Source organism: Mus pahari, chromosome 2 (genome assembly GCF_900095145.1).
Source record: "Mus pahari chromosome 2, PAHARI_EIJ_v1.1, whole genome shotgun sequence".
NCBI lineage: Eukaryota > Metazoa > Chordata > Mammalia > Rodentia > Muridae > Mus > Mus pahari.
The window spans coordinates 154,732,750-154,753,960 of NC_034591.1; the positions used below are offsets into that span (position 1 = coordinate 154,732,750).

The window sequence follows — 21,211 nt, forward strand, 5'->3', positions numbered from 1 at the left end:
AAAAAATCAAAAACAAAAAGCAAACAAAAAAATGCAAAAGCCTTAAAACTGTATGAGTAGTGACTCAGAGTTTCTTCTGTGGTCTGCACTCCCTAAGAATCCCTGAGAACCCCTGTGTCTCTTGAGGAATCAGGAACGAGCTGCAGATGTGAGGGCCCAAGGCGAAGCTCTTAGGCTATACCTAAACCCTGAATGTTTTATTTCCTTGACATCCTTGGGCTTGGGTATCCTCAGAAGCTCTGCTTTGCTTTGCTGGACAATGAAGGATGCTGACAGGGACTCTGGAGACAGTCACGAGTTTTCTGCCCTATCTCAGTGTAAGCTTACATCTCTATTGAGTCCCCTAAGGTCCAGCTACTCACCTAACTCCGGCTGCTCTGGAACTCATGTTTGTAACCAAGGATGACCTTTTGCCTCTGCTCCTCCTGCCTCTCCTTCAAGTGTCGGGATGATAGGTGTGCACACCACCCCTGGTATAACTCAAGGTTTTGACCTTTGACCCCTCTTCCTCATTGCTGCAACATGCCATCTAAATTTCTCCCAGCCACTTGTAAGACAGACTTGCTTCTTTGCCAGCTCAAAAGATGCCTTCTTTTTTTGAGGGGGATGGAGGATTAATGTGTATGTGTTGGCAGCATCACACGCCTACATTTTATAGCTCAGTGGTCCAGTTAGTGCGGTTTGCATGTTTCAGGTGTATGTCTATCCACTACAGTGATTACAACCTGGAAGGGAAATGACTCCCCTCCTCCCAGCAGCTATCATCTGTGAATATCCTCTCAGCTAGGGGTCGGGCCACCTGAGGCGCTTCCTCATCAGTGCTAGAACCTTGGCTGGCTTAATTTTGTACAAATTCAAAATAACACCTTTAATGACACTCTCTTCCTCAGTCCCATGTCCAACAACAAAGCTCAGCTGTTTCTTCTAGAACAGATTCTTAAACCCAGTCTTCCTTCTCCTGGTCCAGTTCTGTCTGAGGCCCCTGTCTCTTTAGCCATTACAAAGCTGTTTTCCAACTCATATGGAATATTTTTTGTTTGTTTGTTTTGAGATGGGATTTCTTTATGAAACCTCAGCTGACCTGGGATTGACTATGTAAATCAGGCTAGATTTGAACTCACAGAGATCTATCTGCCTCTGCCTCCCAAGTGCTGGGGTTCCATACATATACCATCAGGACCATCTCTGTGAAATCATTTTATTAAATCTTTTATATTTCTACCTAGAGTACCATTCAGACATATTGATTATTAATCCATTTACATTATTTGAAGGGTGCTCATTACCAAGTGTCAACCTACAATTTTAAATGTGGCATTCATATCTCTTAGATTTTAACTCAGTAATTTTCCTTGGTTCTCTCTTGGATGAATACCGTTGAGTATTTTCTCTTTTTAGATTCACGTGCAGTTAGAAAAAAATAACACAGATTCCAATGGCTCTCAAGGCCTTCCCCCCAGTGTAATAGCTAATGTAGCTTTAGTTATCTAGCTACCTTAGTACCAACACTAGGAAGCCGACATGGTCTGATCCGAAGAGCTCATTCTGATTTTAGCAACCTCCAGAGCCCCCTTGTGTGGATGTGTAGTTCTGAACATTGGTGTTACCTATTTGATCCCCAGCCAAGGTACAGAACCCTCTCACAGTCTACAAGAATAACCCAACTGTAGCCAAAACTGTCCGCCTTTGAATGGTACTAGATCTCCATCCCTACAAATTTATCATTTTTAATGTTACATAAACGGAATTGCATTCTTTACGATAATTGAAATTGCCTTTTGTCTCAGTTACTCTTTCTCATGGCTGTTACAAACTATCTAAAAAAAAAAAGCAACTGAAGACAGGATTTGTTTTGGTTCACAGTTTGAGAGTTCCAGTCTGTCATGGTGGGACAAGTGTGGCGGCAGGAACTCCAGACAGATGCCCATGGCGTTGCCTACATTAGGGGCAGCTTCTCACCTCAAGAAACCTAAACTCCTTCACAAGCATGTTAGATGTTTGTTTCCATGGTGATTCTGAATCCCATCAAGTTGGAGACCAAGATTCACCATCAATCTTTTTAGGCACTGCAGTGTCTTATTTATTCCCCTAAAACGCTGCATATGGTCCTGATGACTCTTCAGATCCATATCCCACTCTGCCTTCTCTGCTGCTGTGACCTGTGAGTCCTGGCACCTCCTGCTTCACGAATCTTTGCAACCTTTAGACCTAGAGTAAATTATCTGATAATAAAGGGAATGTCTCCTCTCCCCAGATACCTTTAACACTTAGTGTTAGTAATATTTACAATTGTCTTTAAATATTTTAGGTAGCTTTATAAGTGATAATATGTGTGTGTGTGTAAAATGTATATAAATCATTAATATATATACATGCATGCCTATAAAGGATTCTCTAAATTGGTAGAGGTATTTTGGTGTCTTATTACTCATTAAAATGTCCATTCATAGCTAGAGATACACAGCCAACAATATGAAACCTGCTCTTTCCTTGCATACAAGCCATCCAACCTCATTATCAAGAAACTTTGTAGAGATTCTGTATCAAAAGATAAGAGATGGGCTGCTGAGATAGCAAAAGATAAGAGATGGGCTGCTGAGATGGCTCAGTAGTCAAGAGCACTTAGCTGCTCTTGCAGAGGACACAGGTTTGTGTCCTTGCACCCACCCACGTGGCAGCTCACAATGTTCTGAAACTCCAGCTGCAAGGGATATGACACCCTCTTTTGTCCTCCTTGAGCAATACATACATGTGATGCATACACATACATTCAGACACACATACACATAAAATAAGTTCCTTTAAATAAATGGATTATGTAGATGATGCCTTAGGAACATTATCTGAGTAGGTCTTTTGGATGTCACATAAGTAAGAGAGAGAGAGAGAGAGAGAGAGAGAGAGAGAGAGAGAGAGAGAGAGAGGAGAGAAAGAATCTATAGCTGTTGCAATAGAAAGGAAGGAAGGAAGGAAGGAAGGAAGGAAGGAAGGAAGGAAGGAAGGAAGGAAGGAAGGGGAAGGGAAGGAGGGAGGGAGGTTCCAGTCCCTATATGGAAATTAAGTGTTCATAATATAGGGAAACAATAAATGTCACTAGCACTCAGTACTATTTTAATAAGTTGAAAGTTAAATCATCTAAAGCTTAATGGATTATGAAATCAGCAGTAAGTATGCGTGCCTGAAGCTTATTTTACAATTCTTGGTATGGACATGAATTTTCTGACGGCTTTAGGAATCCCACGTCTTCCTAAATCCACGACCTAGTAAGTCAAGATCACAACAATTCCTTCTCAGCCAAAGTCTTCTTGAAGAGCAGACACACATTCTTCATATTTTGTACACATTTTAAAAGACCAACAAATAATGAAGTCCATACTTGCAAAATCCTAGTATGCATGAAGTCCAAAGCAGGAATGTGGGTATCAGAGAGTAGATTGAGACTGATTGGAGATGCGGGGTGTGGGGTGTGGGGTGGGACAGGGAAGCAGGTTGAAATCCAGAAGACCGTGAGACAGAAATCTGGCATAAAATTCTGAGTCTATATCAATACAGCAATGCTTATAATAGATTGTAGAGAGATCGCCCTGTATATTGTATGGATGTCTCACCTGTCAATTAAAAAGCCTATGGCCTACAGCTCAGGCAGGAAATAGAGGTGGGACATCACATTGGGAGGAGAAAGAATTCTGGGACTCAAGGAGACAGGAAGAAGAGCCCAAAAAGAGGTGAGGAGACTATACATGGTAACCAGCTGTATGGCAAAATGTAGGTCAAAATAAATGGGTTATCTTTAGTAATAAACTAGTCAGGGCAGAGCCCAGCTATGTGGCTAAGGTGTTCTTAAGTGTAACGAGTCTGAGTCTTGTTTCTGGGAGCACGGGGCTGGGAGGCAACTTCAAGGAAACCATGTCCCATGGTAGGCACCATTTTGTTGTTGGAAAATTTAATCCAAACCCAGAGTTTCTATCCCGCCTGTAACCATTTAGTTCCTGGATAAAACACACATACAATCTTCATACTTATAATAACCCTTAATCAGCACAAGAGCTGGGCAGATATCTATCCTCTATTCTTTTATGTCTATTTCCCAGCCAATAATTCCACTGTCTTTTGTCTGGGCTGCTCTTAACTCCAATTAGCCAACCCACATGACCATTATTTTACCACTCACCTAAGCCATGGTGGCTTCCTCCTCCCTCTACCTTCTTTCCCCGCCGTGGTTCTTCTCCGATGCCAGGAAAGTTCTGGAGTGCTAAACCCTGCCTATGTCTATGTCTCTTCTGCCAAGCTATTGGCTGTCAGCATCTTTATTCACCAATCAGAAATCACTTGGGCTCAAGATCACATAGTGCATTTGAGTCCACGTGTAGACTCTCTCGTCTGTGGGGCGACCAGGTCTTGGTGGCCCGCACTTAGCATTACAATCAGAGCAACAGGTCAAACCTCGACAAAAGATGCACAAAATGTACACTCGACTTTATATCTGATTTATTTTCTCTTGCCCTCAACAGTGATATAGGATTGTATTTCTACAATTTTATTTCTGTGAGTCTTTAAGGGCACCCTAATAGGAGACTTGTTGCTTATTAAAGAGCTCAGAGCCTTATCACATGGCATCCCTGGGTATTAAATAGCTCTGTTTTTCCACCTCTGAAGCATGCTCACTATGAACATTCCTCACTATGGTGGGATTCCTCACACTGCCAAGGCCTTGAGGCATTCTGTGAGGTGAGAAAGACCTGGTTCCCACCTATGTGTAAAGCTCTAAGACATGCAAAGGGGATAAGATGTTGCATTATCAATGTCTTATCAAATTTTTCACTAAAATAATTCTCCCCTTTTTTATTCACAGGTCTCTCTGAGGGAGGGGTAGTTCAAGGACTCTGTCCAGTGGCAGAGACTCCACCCTTCAATTGCCAAAGCTTTGGTGCAGGGCCCAGCTTGTCTATTTGACTCTTCCCAGTGTGCATCTCGGTGGGGTTTACCAGCAGTCTCTCAGAATTCTGCTGGCATTCAGAAATCCCGTGGTGCACCTGGGTCAGGAGCAGAATGTTCAGGGCATCATCCTTCAGCTTTGAGAAACAGCTGTGATTCCAGCCCTCACGCCACTGTTCTTTGTGCTCGGCTACTTCTAACATCTGGTTAACATTGTTAAAGGATTCATAATGGAGGAAGAATTTCTACCTTGTAACAGAATTACATTGTTATTACATTGTTCCTCCACTGTCCTTTTCTTGGGTATTATCCAGGGAAAATCTGAAGAACACACTAGAGCGACAGGACACATATAGTACATACTTTATCTGCCTAAAGCTCTCTTGCAGAGTTCTTCATGGGCAATGAGGATACAAGGACTGTGGTCTAGGTCCAGCCAGCAAGTGGAGACACCTGACACTTGCTCACCAATTCTCTCTCTCTCTCTCTCTCTCTCTCTCTCTCTCTCTCTCTCTCTCTCTGTGTGTGTGTGTGTGTGTGTGTGTGTGTGTGTGTGTGTTTGTGTGTGTGTATTTATGTGCTTGTGTGTATACAGATCTGTATGTGTATATATGGAAACCAGAGGTCATCGTCAGGTGTGTAGCTTCTCAGATTTTTTATGTTCACTAGGTTTTTGTTTTGTTTTGCTTTGCTTTGTTTGAGACAGCGTCTCACACTATGTAGTATAGGCTAGCCTTGGATTCACAGAGGTCCTACAGCCTCCTGCCTCTGCCTCCTGCCTCCTGCTTCCAAGTGCATTAAAGATATGTACCACTACACCTAGCTTTTTTTCACATGGGATCAAACTCAGGCCCTTGTCTTCCAAGCCTGAACTCTTCTGGTGTTCACACGATGATAAAGCTTACTCAGTCACTACAAGTTTCAGAGGCCTGGTCCAGTGAAAGACTGGGTTTCCCTAGCACTCCATCACCTGAAACATTGCAGCCATCTTCACAAGAGGACAGAGGGCACCAAATATCAATGTTTCAGGATACATCTTCTCACTAAATAACAGATGCCTATATATATACATGGTATCCAGGCCCAGAGGGTACACAAGTTATTCAAGCTCAGAACTAACCCATCCCAAAGCCCAAGTCTACCCCGGACACCCTCTCCTTCCAATTCTCTGTGCTCATGTTGCTGAGCCTGCTCTCACCCCACCCTTAATATTCTTCCCACTGACAAAGACTTACTGATCTGTTTATTACTCTCCCACTGCAATCATGAAAATGTACTTTAGCCTTATTTATTAGCCCCTTGTGTCAAATAATGTCCACTGAGTGCCTATGTGCGAGTTAATAGATACTCATTACACTCAAAGCTTTCTAGTTGAGGTGCCAATTCCAAGCCCACAAATTCTTTATGTGTCAGGCTGACTGAAGATTTGCCTCACGCTTATCGGTAAAAATGTATGAATACACTATAAAACTTAATTAAGAGAAATATTCCTTATTCTATTCATATAAAGGCATATTATGTCATTTGATGAAAACATCACAAGGAATACATCTACCTATGTTCTTCTCCAGCATGACCCAACAATTACTTGTTGCATGATAAAGGAGTTTTGTTTTTTTTTTAAATCAGTATAGGTGATTTTAAAAACACAGAACAATTTAAAAACAAAAAACAGAACAATTAAGAGCTATATAACACCAATATTTTAACTTTGCTCACTTTAAGAAAATAATTTGCATTATTCAAGAACAGGTTAAAAATCTACCAAGTAACAGATTTGTAAGTCCTGATGTTTGCATTTGGCACAGGAAAATAATAATACATTTCAAAGTGACTTCCTGAGACTTCCTACTTTCTGGGTGCTTGAGGAAATCGCTTTTGTCAGGAAGAGTATTCCTAAGCCAAGTGCAAAAAAAAAAAAAAAAAAAAAATCCCTTATTTGTGTATTTGATGAATATTTAAAGTTGATTTGTGAGTGTTGAATATTCGGCATAAAGCTTGAATTAGTCTCTCACTAATTCTTTTTCATGGTGCTATAGGTTAGTATTCTTATTCCCAACATGCAAAGGCTCACAGCCGAAGACAGATCCGTGTGAATGTGACTATAAGTTATTGCTGTGTTTTGTTGAAAATCTTCTTTTTGGAATTGATTGGTACAATTCAGAGTTCTTGAGCCAGACCTTTCCAGGGTCCACGTCTTGAAAGTGTGTCACTTTTCTCCTCCCCTGTGTCATTTTGAAAGCTCAGTCATCTGTCTTCTCTGTGGGACAGGCGAGGAATTCACTGTGGAAAATATTATAGGCAGGGAAGGGGAGGAGAAGGCAGGAGTTTGAAGGTGGCCACTGTGGAGGAAATAAGAGGGAGCTTACCCTGAGGTCCTGGATGGATTTCTGAGCAGCACCGGGCATCCAGCAACCGTGAGATAACATGAGTTATAGGGAGTGAATTTGGGGCTGTTTGATGCATTCTCTGAAGTCCTTTATTATCGCCTGAACCCCACACCTGGCTTGGGATACTTTAAGAAGGCAATCCTAGAAAACCAACGGTAATTTTCTTTGTGGAGCTGAAGTAAGACTCTGCAGGATAGAGGAGCTGGATAGAGTAGACTAGATAACGCTGCAGATCATGCACCTTGACTGAGTTAGCTTTTTAACTTGCTAACTAATTTTTGTCTATGGCAGAGAACCAAATGTCATTGATCAGCTTGCATTTCTTCAGTGCTGGGGGGAGTACTCATGGGCACACATGCTCTGCCAAGAGTTTCCTTCAGGGACTTCAACCCCAGTCCTCACTGATGGCGTCAGAGGGTGATACATAGATGCTGACAGTGTGCAACCGCTCAGAAACCCCATCCTTACTCACAGAGGAGGCCACCCAGCTGTCTGAGGACTTTCCTTTCAAGCTGCCTCCTATTTTGCATATACTGAGAGCCCTTCATTCTCCCTTGTAATGTGGCTGTAAATAGCGAATATGTATCACCGTGTGAAATTCCGGCTTCTAAATGTGTTCTAACACGTTTCCCTGGCAACCATGTCAACTTTCCATGCATGTCTCCCTTTCTTTCACATCTCATAATTAACATCTTCATCCATCCCCTACTGCCAATCTCTCTCACCCTCAACAGGCCTGTCATTGTCATGATTGTAATGCCCAGAATATTAGAAGCCAAAGTTGAACAAGACCCCACTGGGGGAAAAAGATATCACACAAACAACATATATGCATATGCATGCATATGCATATATGCATATGTAGACACACACACACACACAGAAAAACAAGCAATTGCGTATATAAGACCAAAGAACATGAAAATGTTAGCTGTGAATGGAAAGGCAGATTTCTTTTCTTCCTTTTTTGATTTATTTGTATTGTATGTTTAATTGGATAAACACATTTTCATGATTAAAAGTCATGCAGTTTTAAGTAAAAGAAGTGATCACACACTGATCCCATCGACTGTGCAAGGACATATTACCTTCCCCGTTTAAGCAGCACTGGCCTGTCATGCTCAACAGACCTGCAACACAAGGATGTGGTACCCAAGTTCCTGTGACAGGTTCAAGGATGGTTAGAGGCGGACAATTGGACTCTATTCCTAGTGAATACCTGATTGAATCACTGAATTTGAAGTGAGAAATTTTCATGGAATCAGTAACACTAAGATTCTTGAAGAAATAGTCACTGAATTTTGTTATACCAGTAGAGCCTTGGCTCTTCAGGGTTAACACTGGAAATAAAATAATTTGACATGAACCTCTCCCCTCAAAGGTATATGTTGTTAGCATCATTTTAAAATTTTAAATCAGCATTGAAAAGAAAGATGCATTCAAGCATATCTGATTTACATCTTCCTTCTCTCTCTATTCTCAGGTGGTATATGATGAAGTCTTGGGGCTCCAGGGCCATGTTTTAATGCTTATCGTGAAGAGCAAAACTGTATTTGTGGGAGCAGTTAACATCCAACTCTGCAGTGTTCCCCTCAATGAAGAAAAGTGGTACCCACTAGGAAACAGTATCATCTGACTAGCACCAGGAGTGTATGCTTTATGGATTAAGTACTTGTATGTTTTCAGCTTCTACTTCCCTCTATCACGTACGCAAAGCATCTTTCTTCTGCAAGATAGCTTCGAGCAGCGCTTCTCAGACTTCCTTGTGCTGTGACCCTTTAATACAGCTCCTCATGTTGTGGTGACCCAAACCATACAATTATTTTAGTTGCCACTTCATAATTGTAATTTTGATACTGTTGAGAATTGCAATGTAAATATCTGATATGCTGAATATCTACTATGTGAACCATGTGGTAAAAGGGTCATTTGACTTCCCCAAAGGGTTATGACCTATGGGTTGAGAACTATAAGAATGTGAAGGTCACAGAAGAACCAGATCAAAATCAGCCTTTTGTAGCTATTTCTTCCCTACCTTCTCCTTATTTTCTTATTGTATTTTCTCCTTGGAATATTTATCATGTAAAATTCCATATGCAAAGTAATCAAAGAATGATTATTTTTAATATGCATTTTGAAAGCAACATAAGTTCACATTTTGTCTTAATTGCTTGTTGAGGTCAAAAATTATATTTTCAAGGTGTTTCTCTAAAGCTGGGAGAAGCTCATGAATAAATCTAAAGGCTAAGGACGCCTGCAATATATTCCAAGCTTAAATATGTGTACAAACCACATGTCTACTCATGAGTGGATTTACTGAGAGAACTGGTGATCTCCAACCATGTGTTATAATTTTTCTATGAAACAAAAAGGCCTAAGACTTCCTATTACATAGATTTTTTTTTCTTTAAGGATTTCACGCCTGTATATAATGCCTTTCATTACTCTAGTTTCTCTCTGGTTTAGTTGCCCCCACACCTATCAACAATTGTTCTTCTCAAAAAATCTTGTATTCCTATAGGGAATTTTGTTTTTAAGATGGGCATCTTACTATAATATCCTAGCTGACCTAGAACTCACTATGTAGACCAAGCTGGGCCCAAACTCACAGTGGTCCTCCTGCCTCTGTTTCCCTACTGCTGGGATTCCAGGTCATTGGACCTGGTCTGTAATCTTTAAGTTCAGCTCTTAGAATTTGATATTGACTAGTCCATTGTCATTGTGTCTTCCAGCCTCTGCCATCCTCAAACTCAGAATGTCCGACTTTCAAGCTCCCTGTGGAAAACTCCTTCTCACTTGTTACTCACTATTATTGCACTTGAACCTACCCCTTGTTCTCACCATGAACAGAACAGATGATCTTATAGAGTGTTACCTACATAGTAGACAAAGCCAGAGTAGTATGCCTTCAAGATAATCAAACGAGGTTTTAAAAATAAAACATCTACCATGTAAATTGTTGTTGGTTTTGTTTCTCTAATCTTGATTTGCTTCATTTTTAAAGAGGAATTCATATTGTTTTGTTTAGCCAGTTATATAATCATATAAACACATGAGAGCCTGTGTATTTAGTCACTGACTCCATCCCAGAAAGCCATCAACACTGTGAGCTTTTCTGTCCTGTTCATTCTTACACTGCTCCCTGTCTTGTCTTACAGACAATAGTGTACATCTCCTTACAGTGTCCCCATCTTGGCTTATAGTGACACAATGTCTCTTCTGCTGAAACGTCAGTTTCTTTGCTCCTGACCCACATTCTCCCTGACAACTTTGTTTCCTGCTTGAAATCTCTCAAAGGAAACATCAACAGTCCTCCACTGTTGCTGGACCTGCTGCACCAGCAGCTTCTGTGGTTCATCTGCTTAAAAGAGACCAGTGATGGGTGCTTCTCCCAACCAGTGCCCAGCTGTGCATTGAACATGGTCCCTTACCTTCATCACTCAAACACTTTGTTCTTCTTCATGACAAAACTTTTTCAAGTGCTTTTCTCTACCTTCAACAGTTTCTGTCTTCCAAAGTTCTCCCGTGCGCATCAGGGCAGCTGTTTGTTTCACCACTTCAATGAAAACACCATGTAGCTAATTAAACCCCACTGTCTGTTTCCCTCTCCAGTTCGATCTCTCCATTGATACCTATATACTCAGTAACTCTGTCATACACATACTCTCTTCTAGACACATCCTCCATGAATTTCTTTTATAATCTTGCCACATCGTTCTCATTCTCCAGCTCAAGAGCCTCCTGACTCCGCCCCACCCTAGTGCTGCAGTGGCCCAGGCTCCCTTCATTCCCTGGTAATGGTCTTTCATATTCTCAAAGCTTTAATGTCATCTGGATGCTACTGGTCCCTAGCTTTATATCTCCACCCTGCAACCCCTCCCAAATCCCAGAAGTAATACCCATTTGCTTGTTTAGCAATCCTAGAGTATCTAATAAAGACTTCAAATTCGGTATCACACACACACACACACACACACACACACACACGGATACACATACAGACACACACGAATGCACGCATGAGTGCTGTCCAATTGAGAAAGCCCATTAGACCTACTTTCAAAATACATCCCAAGTCCAGCCACTTAACAACCTTTCCTATCATCATCTTTATCTTCTGTGACCACAGATGCCTTCTAAGAAGCCTCATGGTTTCCGAATCCTAGCCTCCTTCCATTCCTTTTCCAGCACCATGACCTCTGGGATGTTGATGTCCTTCTGCTCTAAACTCTGCAGGAGCCTCTAATCTCAGAGCAAAAGCCCTAGCCTTGAAAATAGCCTGAAAGGCCCTATTGCTGCCTTCTCAACAGCTCTCTGGCTCTGATGTTGACGCTCCTTGTGTCCCTCTATCCTCAGAGCTCCAGCCGTGGCCTCCTTTCTGTCCGCTGGACACTCCAGGCATGCTTCATCCTTGAAATCTTTGATCAGCCAGCCCCTTCTCCAAAAAAAGGTTCTTTGGGCCCCTCTGTCCACTTTCCTGACTCCCACACATCCTTCAGATCTTGAGCAAATTTCTCTGTCTCTGTCAAACCCATCCCATGACACCACAGTGGCATGGCAAACTGTTGTCCTCAGACACACACCAGATCCTTCCTACCCCACCTTTTCTCCTATATATTTGTCATCTCTGGATGTGTGTGCATTCACATGTTATTTTACATGTTATTGATATTTGCTTCTCCAAGCAAGCAATAAGCCCTAAGCCAACCCAGGTTTTTCTCATTGACAGTACATCCTTAGACAAAGCAAAGCTCTTCCCCTAGTGACCTCACTGTGAAGAACTCTATTTCCACTAGACTTGACTATGATCTGTACCCAGAGCACCCTGCCAGACCAGCCTTGGTACAAAGATCAGCTAATTTCCTCTGTAGGCCTTGAAGACTTCCTGTCTAGACCTATTCATCTCAAGTCTGACTGGACCATCAATGAGAGAATGGCAGGGCCCAGGGATGACCAAGGGAAGGCAGGATGTGACTTGAGATTGCCTGTTGAGTGACCATTAGATCACCCATGGTGAGAAGGGAGCCAGGGAAAGGAAGAAAAAGAAAGCATATGAGGGACTTTGGACCGAACCGGCTCTTCTACCGCACCAGAATCCACAAAGGATTCTAGCAAGTCAGAACTCTCAAACCTGTCCTTCTAGGTCCAGACGGAAGTGTATATCTCGTAAGAAGAGAAAAAGGTGTTGCATTTAACATTGCATTACCATCTGCCTAAATTAATATGAAAGAAAATGGGATTTATCCTGACCACACAATTAAGGCTATCTGATAAGATTGGACTAAAAAAGCCAAAGAGCTCCAAGTAGGTGTCTTTATCTGTCTCACCCAGAATCTTGCAGGGCTGAAGTGAGGAGAAGCTTCCCAGAGTATTTCAGAGTTGTATTCTACCGACTGAGGTAGCCAAGCAGCCCACTTGCCCAAAACATTTAAGTGTACTGATCACGTCTGACAACAGAGTAGCTGGAACACCTGGGAGTCAAGGTTAGCCAATGTAACACTTTAAAGAGTGATGGCCTTGGGACGGGCCAGCTGCTTAATTCATGGTTGCCAGAACTCACCTGTAACTCTCACTCCAGGGAATCAACTCTTCGGCACCTATACTTACCCATCCATGTTCCTCGCACGGACACACATACGTAAACAGAATTTGAAGAAGAATAAGCACCTAGAAAACTTCGCACACGTTCTTAGGAATCTAAGATGTAAAAATACACAAATGCCCAATTTAAATTCATGGTGGGAAAGGTCCTGGGATTACTAGGAAGCACGCATCTCTGGCTGCCTTCTAGGCTATGCAAAGTTGACATAAAGGCAAAGGTGAGGTGGAGAGTTTCCAGATGAGGATAGAAGAAGGCATGGTCCACCACGCACAGAGAGTCAATAAACACTGAAAAGGGATTTATTTATGTATTTAAGTTCAGGGGTTTAAAGAAATCTGTCAAATTATAGTTGACCTCTAAGTTAACATACAGAGCTATCAGACACAACAGAGAATACACACTTTAAAACAAGTTCAGAAGGGTACAAAACAAACTATGCTAATACTGTATCACCAAACCCTAGCACAACCTGGAGTCAAGAAGATGTGATGGTTATAGTTGGTACTTTATAAAACATAGATTCTCCTGAGAAGAAGAAAGAGAGGGGAAAGGAAGGAAAGAAGGTTGGAAAAGGAAGAAAGAGAAATGAAGGAAGGAGGGAGGAAATGGGGGTGGGGAGGAGGTAGGGACAAAGGGCATGGTGGCATATGCAATCCCAGCCTCAGGAAGCAGAATGTTGTGAATCTGAGGCCAAGCTGGACTGAAAAGTAGTGCAACTTTGTATCAAGAATGAAATGAAGTGAGATGAAACTGACAGTCATAAAAAGAAGGAAAATAAGGCCTTTAATTATACCTCAGGTTTCACCTACAAATGCTGTCTGGCATGGCTTCGGTGGTGTAGTGGCTATTCCTGGTTGTCAACTTGACTATATTTGAAATGAACTACAATCCAGAATTGGAAGGCTCACCAGTGAACCTAATCTGGAGACTGGGAGATAGAAGTTTCAGATCTGGATCTTGGTATGGAGATCTTGAGACACAGTGGTGATTGAATCCAGAAGATTAAGACAGGGAGATCTCCGAGTCCTAGGTCATCTGGGATTAAAGGTGTGGTGGCACACACCTTTAATCTGGGCTACACCTTCTGCTGGGGACCATATAAGGACATTGGAAGAAGGGAGTCTGGCTCTTGCTCTTTTGCCTTCTTGCGGTGTGGGACTCAGCAACTGCTAGATCCTTGGACTTCCATTCACAGCTACTACTGAACCATTGTTGGGATTTGGACTGCAGACTGTAAGTCATCAATAAGTTCCTTTACTATATAGAGACTATCTGCAAGTTCTGTGACTCTAGAGAACCCTGACTAATATAGGTGGGGATGGAATGACAGGGCTTCCACCCCTGGGACAGGGCCAACAGGGCATGGACCTCTGTGAGTGTCAATGACTGCAGTGGATGTGAGGCTTGGTGGTATAATACTGTGTGTATTTTTACATTCCTCCTTCGGGGATTGTGCTCTCTGTGAACATTAATGACTCCATGACAATCAGAGACAGCAGAAGCCTGGGAGGTGACGGTGTGGCTAATGACTCAGCAAAACTGTAAACGCTGGGACCTTTGGGACAGCCCTTGAGGCTATGGAAAAGAACTCTAAAAACATGAGTTTGAAAATATATAATTTCTCAACTCTGCAAAAAATAAGGATGCAATATGTATGCAATATGGGGCTTCATGAATCTAAAGGAGCAAAGGCAGCTGCCTTAATGAGCGAGCTTGTCAGAAAGATAAAAACTCAGGCAGATTCCTGAGTTCAAGTTTGGCCTGGGACAGAGCAAGGTTAGTCCCAGTCAGTGTGGTACAGATGGTAGTTTCAGGGTGGAGTCCCACCCAGCTAGCTTATTGCTTGTACTTAACAGAGGCAGGAAGATCTCTGAATTTGTTTGCCATGTTAAAATGGCACTTGCTGTCTCCTAAGAATCAGAGGGCTGGGGTCATGAGATGCTGATTCATAGGACAATCAAAAGGGGACCTGGAGTAAATGATTGGATTGGTATGTAAAATTAAAGACTGAGTTTATGATCTGCAAGAGATGAGCTATTCAGAGAAATATTTTAGAATTTTCAATGTATCACAGCAAAAATAAATAAATAAATAACAAACAAAAAAGACAGCAGCACAGAAAACACAGAACGTAAAATCAACACAGCAAACAGAAAAAAGTACAAAATAACCAAAGTTCTTTCTTATCAATAAATAATTTAATGTAAATGTTTTAAACCCTCTCCAATCGAAAGATGTAGATTAGAAACCTCCTCAGCAGAACAGCCATGGGTAAAAAAGTCTACTGAACCTCCATGGAAAAGACTTAAATCTTTTCCTTAGGATCAGAAGCAAGGCCAGCCGGAGTGCTCAGCCAGGGAAAGTACTGTCTGTCAAACCTGACAACCTGAGCTCAGTCCCTGGAACTCTTATATTGGAGAAAAAAATTGGGTTGCACATGGCTTCCCTTCCTTCTCCCTCTCTTTCTCCCTCTCCCTCTCTCCCACACACACACACACACACACACACACACACACACACACACACACACACACACACACAAATGAATTTGAAATATAAAATTTAAAAGACCAGGAAACAGGTAAGAATGCTCTTTCAGCACAGTACTGAGTGTCGTCATCAAAGCAATTAAGCAAGAAAAGAAGATGCATTCAAATAGAAAAAGATGATCAGGGATGATGTATCTTGCATGCAGAAATTCCTGAAGGTTCCATAGAAAAAAAATAGACCAACAAAGCAGTATGAAATAAGACATTAAAGTTGGTTGTATGTCTGCTCTTTAAAAGAATAAAAATGGAAACTTGCAGTCTCTAATTCCTAAGCTTACTACAAACCTATGATAATGAAAAACTTTGGCAGCAGCATAAAGACAAGAATATAACTGATGGAGTAGAATCAATAATCCAGAAATAAATCCCATCATATATTGTCTGCTGATTTATGATGAGCTTATCAATTCCATTCAGTGGTAAAGGCAGTCTTTTTTGCAAAGAATGCTGAAATTACTGAATATTTACATCTAAAGAATTAAGAAATATCTAATACCATACACAAAATTACCTTCAAATGTTTGAGAGATCCGGAGATAAAATTGTAAACGATAAACTCAGGAGAGCACAGTGGGCAAAAGCTTCATGAGACTGGATTTGGCAATAATCTTTGTTGCTGTGGAAACCATATGGAGTTTTACAAAATGAGGAAAGACTGGGAAATGACTTAACTAGGTTGGGTAGATAGCTCAGTCCTCTCGCTTCACAAATATGAATAGCTAAGTTCATCCAAAGCCCACAGGAAATAACAAGTGTGGAGCATGGGTCCATAGCCCTGGCGATGAGGAGATGGGAGAGAGGCAAGCTTATCCCTGGAACCGCATCCATGCTGATCTTTGAGGACAGTGAGAGACTCTGTCCCAAACAAACTGTTGGAAAGCTCTTAGGACACAATGCCCAGTTATTCTCTGCCTTCCTCACAGCCGACACTTACATGCCATAACATACTAAATATTTAAAGCCAATTTGCTACATGATCCTACAATTCCACTCTGCCTTAAACTTTCCCTTTAAGCTTTTCATAAACCTAACTTTACATTTCTGAAAGCAGAAACTCAAAGAAACCTAAGTGTGTCTGTGTGCCTCACTGTCCATAGCTGAAATGTTGTAGCTGTACAAATATCAATCATCAAATTAATGGATTGCCAAAGTACAGTGTATATATATAAGATAGGACTCTACATGGAGGTGAACTCTGTGTGTGTGTGTGTGTGTGTGTGTGTGTGTGTGTGTGTACATGCACATGCACATGAATGCCATGGCACACATGTGGAGGTCAGAGGACAAATTGCAGGAGTCAATTCTCTCCTCTCATCCTTACAGTCCTAGTGATAAAACTTAGATCACCAGGTTGGGTAGTAAACACCTTTACTTGCTAAGCCATCTTACCAGCTCCACCCACATAGATAAAATGTTGAAAACATTGTGCTAAGTGAAGTAAACCAATTACAAAAAGCTAAATACAGTCTAGTTATAATTATTTGGGAGAGAAACAAACAGAAAAAAAGTAGAATAATAGTTATTAAGAAACACTGAATTTTGGGGTAAGATACTGTTTAGTGGGTACTTAATTTCAGTTTTCAGAATCTAAGAAGTTACAGGGTAGATGGAGGAAAACTACACATAATTAATGTGTTTAATACCACTGAGCTATTCACTTAAAATAAATATAAGGACACACCATGTGTATTTTACAAAAAACAATAAAACGGGGGGGGGGGTGTCAGTATTGAATTGTTTATGCTTAAAATACTTTTGCCTGCATTTAAAAGTGTTGATAAAACCATAATTCTGAGAGCATGTCAATGAACACACGATATGAAGTTGTATTTTGTGACAATAAAAACAGAAAGGGGACATGAAGTTGCATATGACCACAGCTTTCATAATCCTTGATATTGCATTAATAACAATTTGAATTAGACTATTATACTCTAAGATGTTAATTGGGATGTACAGGCCTAGCATTAAGAAAATAACTATGCTAGGGAAACAGGAATAAAAAGGTTATTTAACATATCTAACAAAAAAGAATGATGTCACAGAGCCCCCAGGGAACCAAAAGGATGGCATCATCAGAAATAAAAGGGAAACTGGGTAGGGTTAAGCACTGTGTCTCTGTAATTACATTAAATGTAAATGGATTAAACTCTCCAATTAAAGGCAGGGTTGGAGTAATGTATTTAGTAAAGCAAGATTTAATTATAAACCATCTACAAGAGACTCTGTATCCCATGATGTAAATAGGTTAAAAGGAGGAAAAACTAAATTTATGCAAACAGTAACCAAAGAGCTGAGTAGCTTTGTTGATATTTGAAATAGAGAAAATAATACTGAAGTTGAAAAAATTGCTACAAGAGATAAAAAATAATTATATATAACTTACATATAGTTACATAATTTATATGAAACTAAAATGTTACAAGCCATGTCAAGTTAATTATATATAATAATGCCTGTTATACTACAACATATATGTGGATAAATCTGTTAATAAGTTATAATGAATACACAAAACAAAAATGAACAAGTTGAAGGAAGAAATGAACATCTCATCAATATTTAAAGATTTTGATGTCTCACTACAAATAACAAATAGGATCTTATAGATAATCTGGACCTATGGGTATATAAAACTTCAGCCAACAATCAAAGTAGAATACAATATATTCTCAAATCCACAGGGACCATGTCCCAGAATAGAAAATTGATTATGTCACAAGTAATATTCTAAACTGTATTATGTTGAAATCTATGTATCTTATTTCATTTTCCTATAAACATAGAATGATCATAAAAACTGAAAGTTAATTTAAAGACATACTCCCCATGAGGCAGGTATCTCAAGCACAGGCCCTAAACAATAGACGATAAAAACCGCAGTTTCAGTACATAACCAAAGTGCTTGCTTTCTATAATGGTTTAGGTTCCATCATCAGATAAAATCTATTCTTTATGCATGACAGGACCAGGAGTTCCTAGGGAAAAACGACCTCGGGTTGAGAATAAAAGACATTGTCTTTATTTTAATTTTTAAACTCATTTTTAATTGTGAGTCTGTGTGCGTGCTTCTCTGGGTGTGCAGCAGATGCATACAGGCATCCAGAGAAGCCAGAAAAGAGCTTCAGATGCCCCAGAGCTGGAGTTATTGGTGAGAGTAAGCTTACTGGAGTGGATGCTGGAAATCAAACGCAGGTCCTCTGTAAGAGCAGTAAGTTCTCTTAAGTGCTGAGATATCTTTCCAGCTCCTGAGAGCTATTTTAATACATCGAGAAGATAAGTGTTCATGACAAAGGTTGCTCCATTACAAAGTTGTAAATGTTAGACGGAGGCAGGAACTGGTCACATTTTTACCACATCGTTACTAATTAGTTTGTAACTACTGTACAACACCTTACTTCCATGCATAGGGAAACCTCCCTCCAAGAAGTGGCGATCATGAACGTGAGTCTTTATTTCCTGGAGCCTGATGGGCACTTGTCAGAGCTGAAACCCAAGTAAGCCCTTCATCCACTTTTGGCCCCACATCCCGACTTGTGATGCTCGGTGCGAACTTTCTGCCCTGTGACTTAGGGATATAATTTTACTAAAATAAACTACAGTTTAGGGTGTAGATCATTTTTAAAGTTTTAAAGATAATTTTGCCTTTTAATTCACCCTTTCTTAGTGAGCCACCTTGTTTACCAATGCCTATAAAGTATGTTTAGCATAACTAATTTAGTATGGTATGCAATATAAAACTGCACTGTAAGCAATGCAGTAATTTCTTCCTAACTTTGTGTTTTAATTTCTTCCCGTGAATATCTTTGCTGATAGTTTTCTTATTATTGATGACATAAATTAGATTTGTTTACAGTCATCTACCACAATATATTAAATCTGACCTTTATTTTTCTTCAACTACTGCCTGAACAGATGACACAAAAGGCCCCACTCAATGGCTTTTGGTTTATTTTGGTCAACATAGTTCAATGAAAGTGATATAATGTGACTCCTCTCATGCACTTCCGGAATACCAGTCTTTGAAGAAACAGAGGAGGAAAGATTATGCAAGCCCATCTATATCAGCCTCCACAGCTATGAATCTCATAGCATGAGTGAAGCCATTTTGAAACACTCAGCCCCAGACAACTCTAGAGCAGAGATTGCTGACATCATTTCCTGCGACGGCAGAAGACAGACACTGACGCAAGCTGTTCAGCACTGGAAATTGTGCCTACAGTTTTTATATTTCAGTATTACTCAATTTGAATGGAGTTTAAAATAACAATAAATAGAAAAGATCCCATCTTTGTGACTGTAGCAAAGACTAACCCCAGGGAATCTGGCCAAATTACAAGCTCATAAACAGGTAAATGACTGTCCCAGGAAACTATTTGGAGCAGGGGTATTTTTATGATCACTATAGAATTCTAGGTATATCAAAGTTACAAAAATCAATGTAAATTGGTATGCCCTGCCTTTACCATTCTTCCTATTTTACACAGATATCTTGCAGGAGCTTCTGACAGTCATCTTGGATGCGTGGGGTGAGAGACGGCTATGGAGACAAAGCTGCACAGGTAGAGCTGAGGGCAGAGGAGAAACAGCAAGGTCCTGCTTGGTTATTTGAACCATCATTCAAGTCTCCTTTGAAGCCAAACTGTTCCATTTAATAAAAAAGGGTCAATGAGCCTAGTTGTTTGTGTAAGCCAATTTAAGACACATTCTCTGTATGTTGTAACAGAAATAATAATGTGTAGCCCACATCCCGTCTCTAGTGCTTTCTAAACGTCCTTTTGGCAATCAGAGTTCAGTGAAATTGTGTGGAACTGCCTTTGAAGTATCACCCTGGGCTCTTCCAACTGAAGAATGCTGTTTTGACTTATTCATGTGGAAGCTATATATTCCTTTTATAGTTAGGTGTTTAAGAAAAAATGTATTCCTGATGCTATAGCGACTCTGATGTAGATTGCAAAGAGATATTGCCAAAGTGTTAGGACAAAAGCCTCAGTTTAAGAGTGTCAGCAGGGCCACTCAAACCAATAATGGCCATCAAAGGACAAGAAGTGTGAAAAGGAAGTGGGGAGACTTGATCAGCAGGGTCATTTTGAGAACAGCAAATACAGAGGTTCAGAAATCCCAAAGCCATCTTCATAAGGCTCTGTAATAATTTTTAAAGAGAGAAAAAAAATGTAAGGAATTGGTTTGTGAATAGTTGACAAAACAGATGGTCTGAACCAGCTATGATCTGGTGGATCATTATCTCCAGTCTGCCTCTGTAAAAGATCCTGGGGGTCTCAAAATCACCACCATCACTTAAAGGGAGCAATAATTGTCCTCCACGAGATGATGACTCCTGCTTCATACACCCTCACAATCATGGGTAGTTGCCCTAATGCGGAATAATATCTATCTTTTGAGGTACATTGTTGCTTGGGAGCAATTTTACTCCTTTGTCGTAAAGATGTTTGTAAATCCTGCAGTTCATGGAATCTAGTGTAACTGAAAATTGTTACAGGAGGGGAAAGTCTTTGAAATGAGAAAAATTGAGAGATTAAATGGACTTAAGTCAGTAACTGTTGTTCTCCTTCCAAATGGACCTGCTAGCCAGGCTGAAATGGAAAGCTAAGCAAAATGGCTGTGTACACGGAGGACAATGGGTTCTTCTTTCAGTGTGCTCAGAGACTAGTCCCACTAGCTCACCTTTCTCTTCTCAGCAAGGTGTTGAAAGACGGGTCAATATTAGAGAAACC

General features: G+C 40.6%; 1 protein-coding gene across 4 annotated transcripts in view; it reads left to right on the forward strand.

Annotated features, from left to right (window-relative positions):
• Window positions 1-10,267, forward strand: part of Pik3c2g (phosphatidylinositol-4-phosphate 3-kinase catalytic subunit type 2 gamma) — a 333,974-nt gene extending 323,707 nt beyond the window's left edge. For 2 of the 4 annotated variants that reach the window (XM_029535677.1, XM_029535678.1), the window contains one exon: window positions 8,809-10,267. In XM_029535677.1, coding sequence (XP_029391537.1) covers window positions 8,809-8,961 — 153 coding nt within the window. In that variant the 3' untranslated portion in view covers window positions 8,962-10,267. The remainder of the gene's footprint in view (window positions 1-8,808) is intronic. The other 2 variants (XR_003843304.1, XM_021191148.2) reach the window with 2 other exon arrangements.
• Window positions 10,268-21,211: the final 10,944 nt, after the last annotated feature.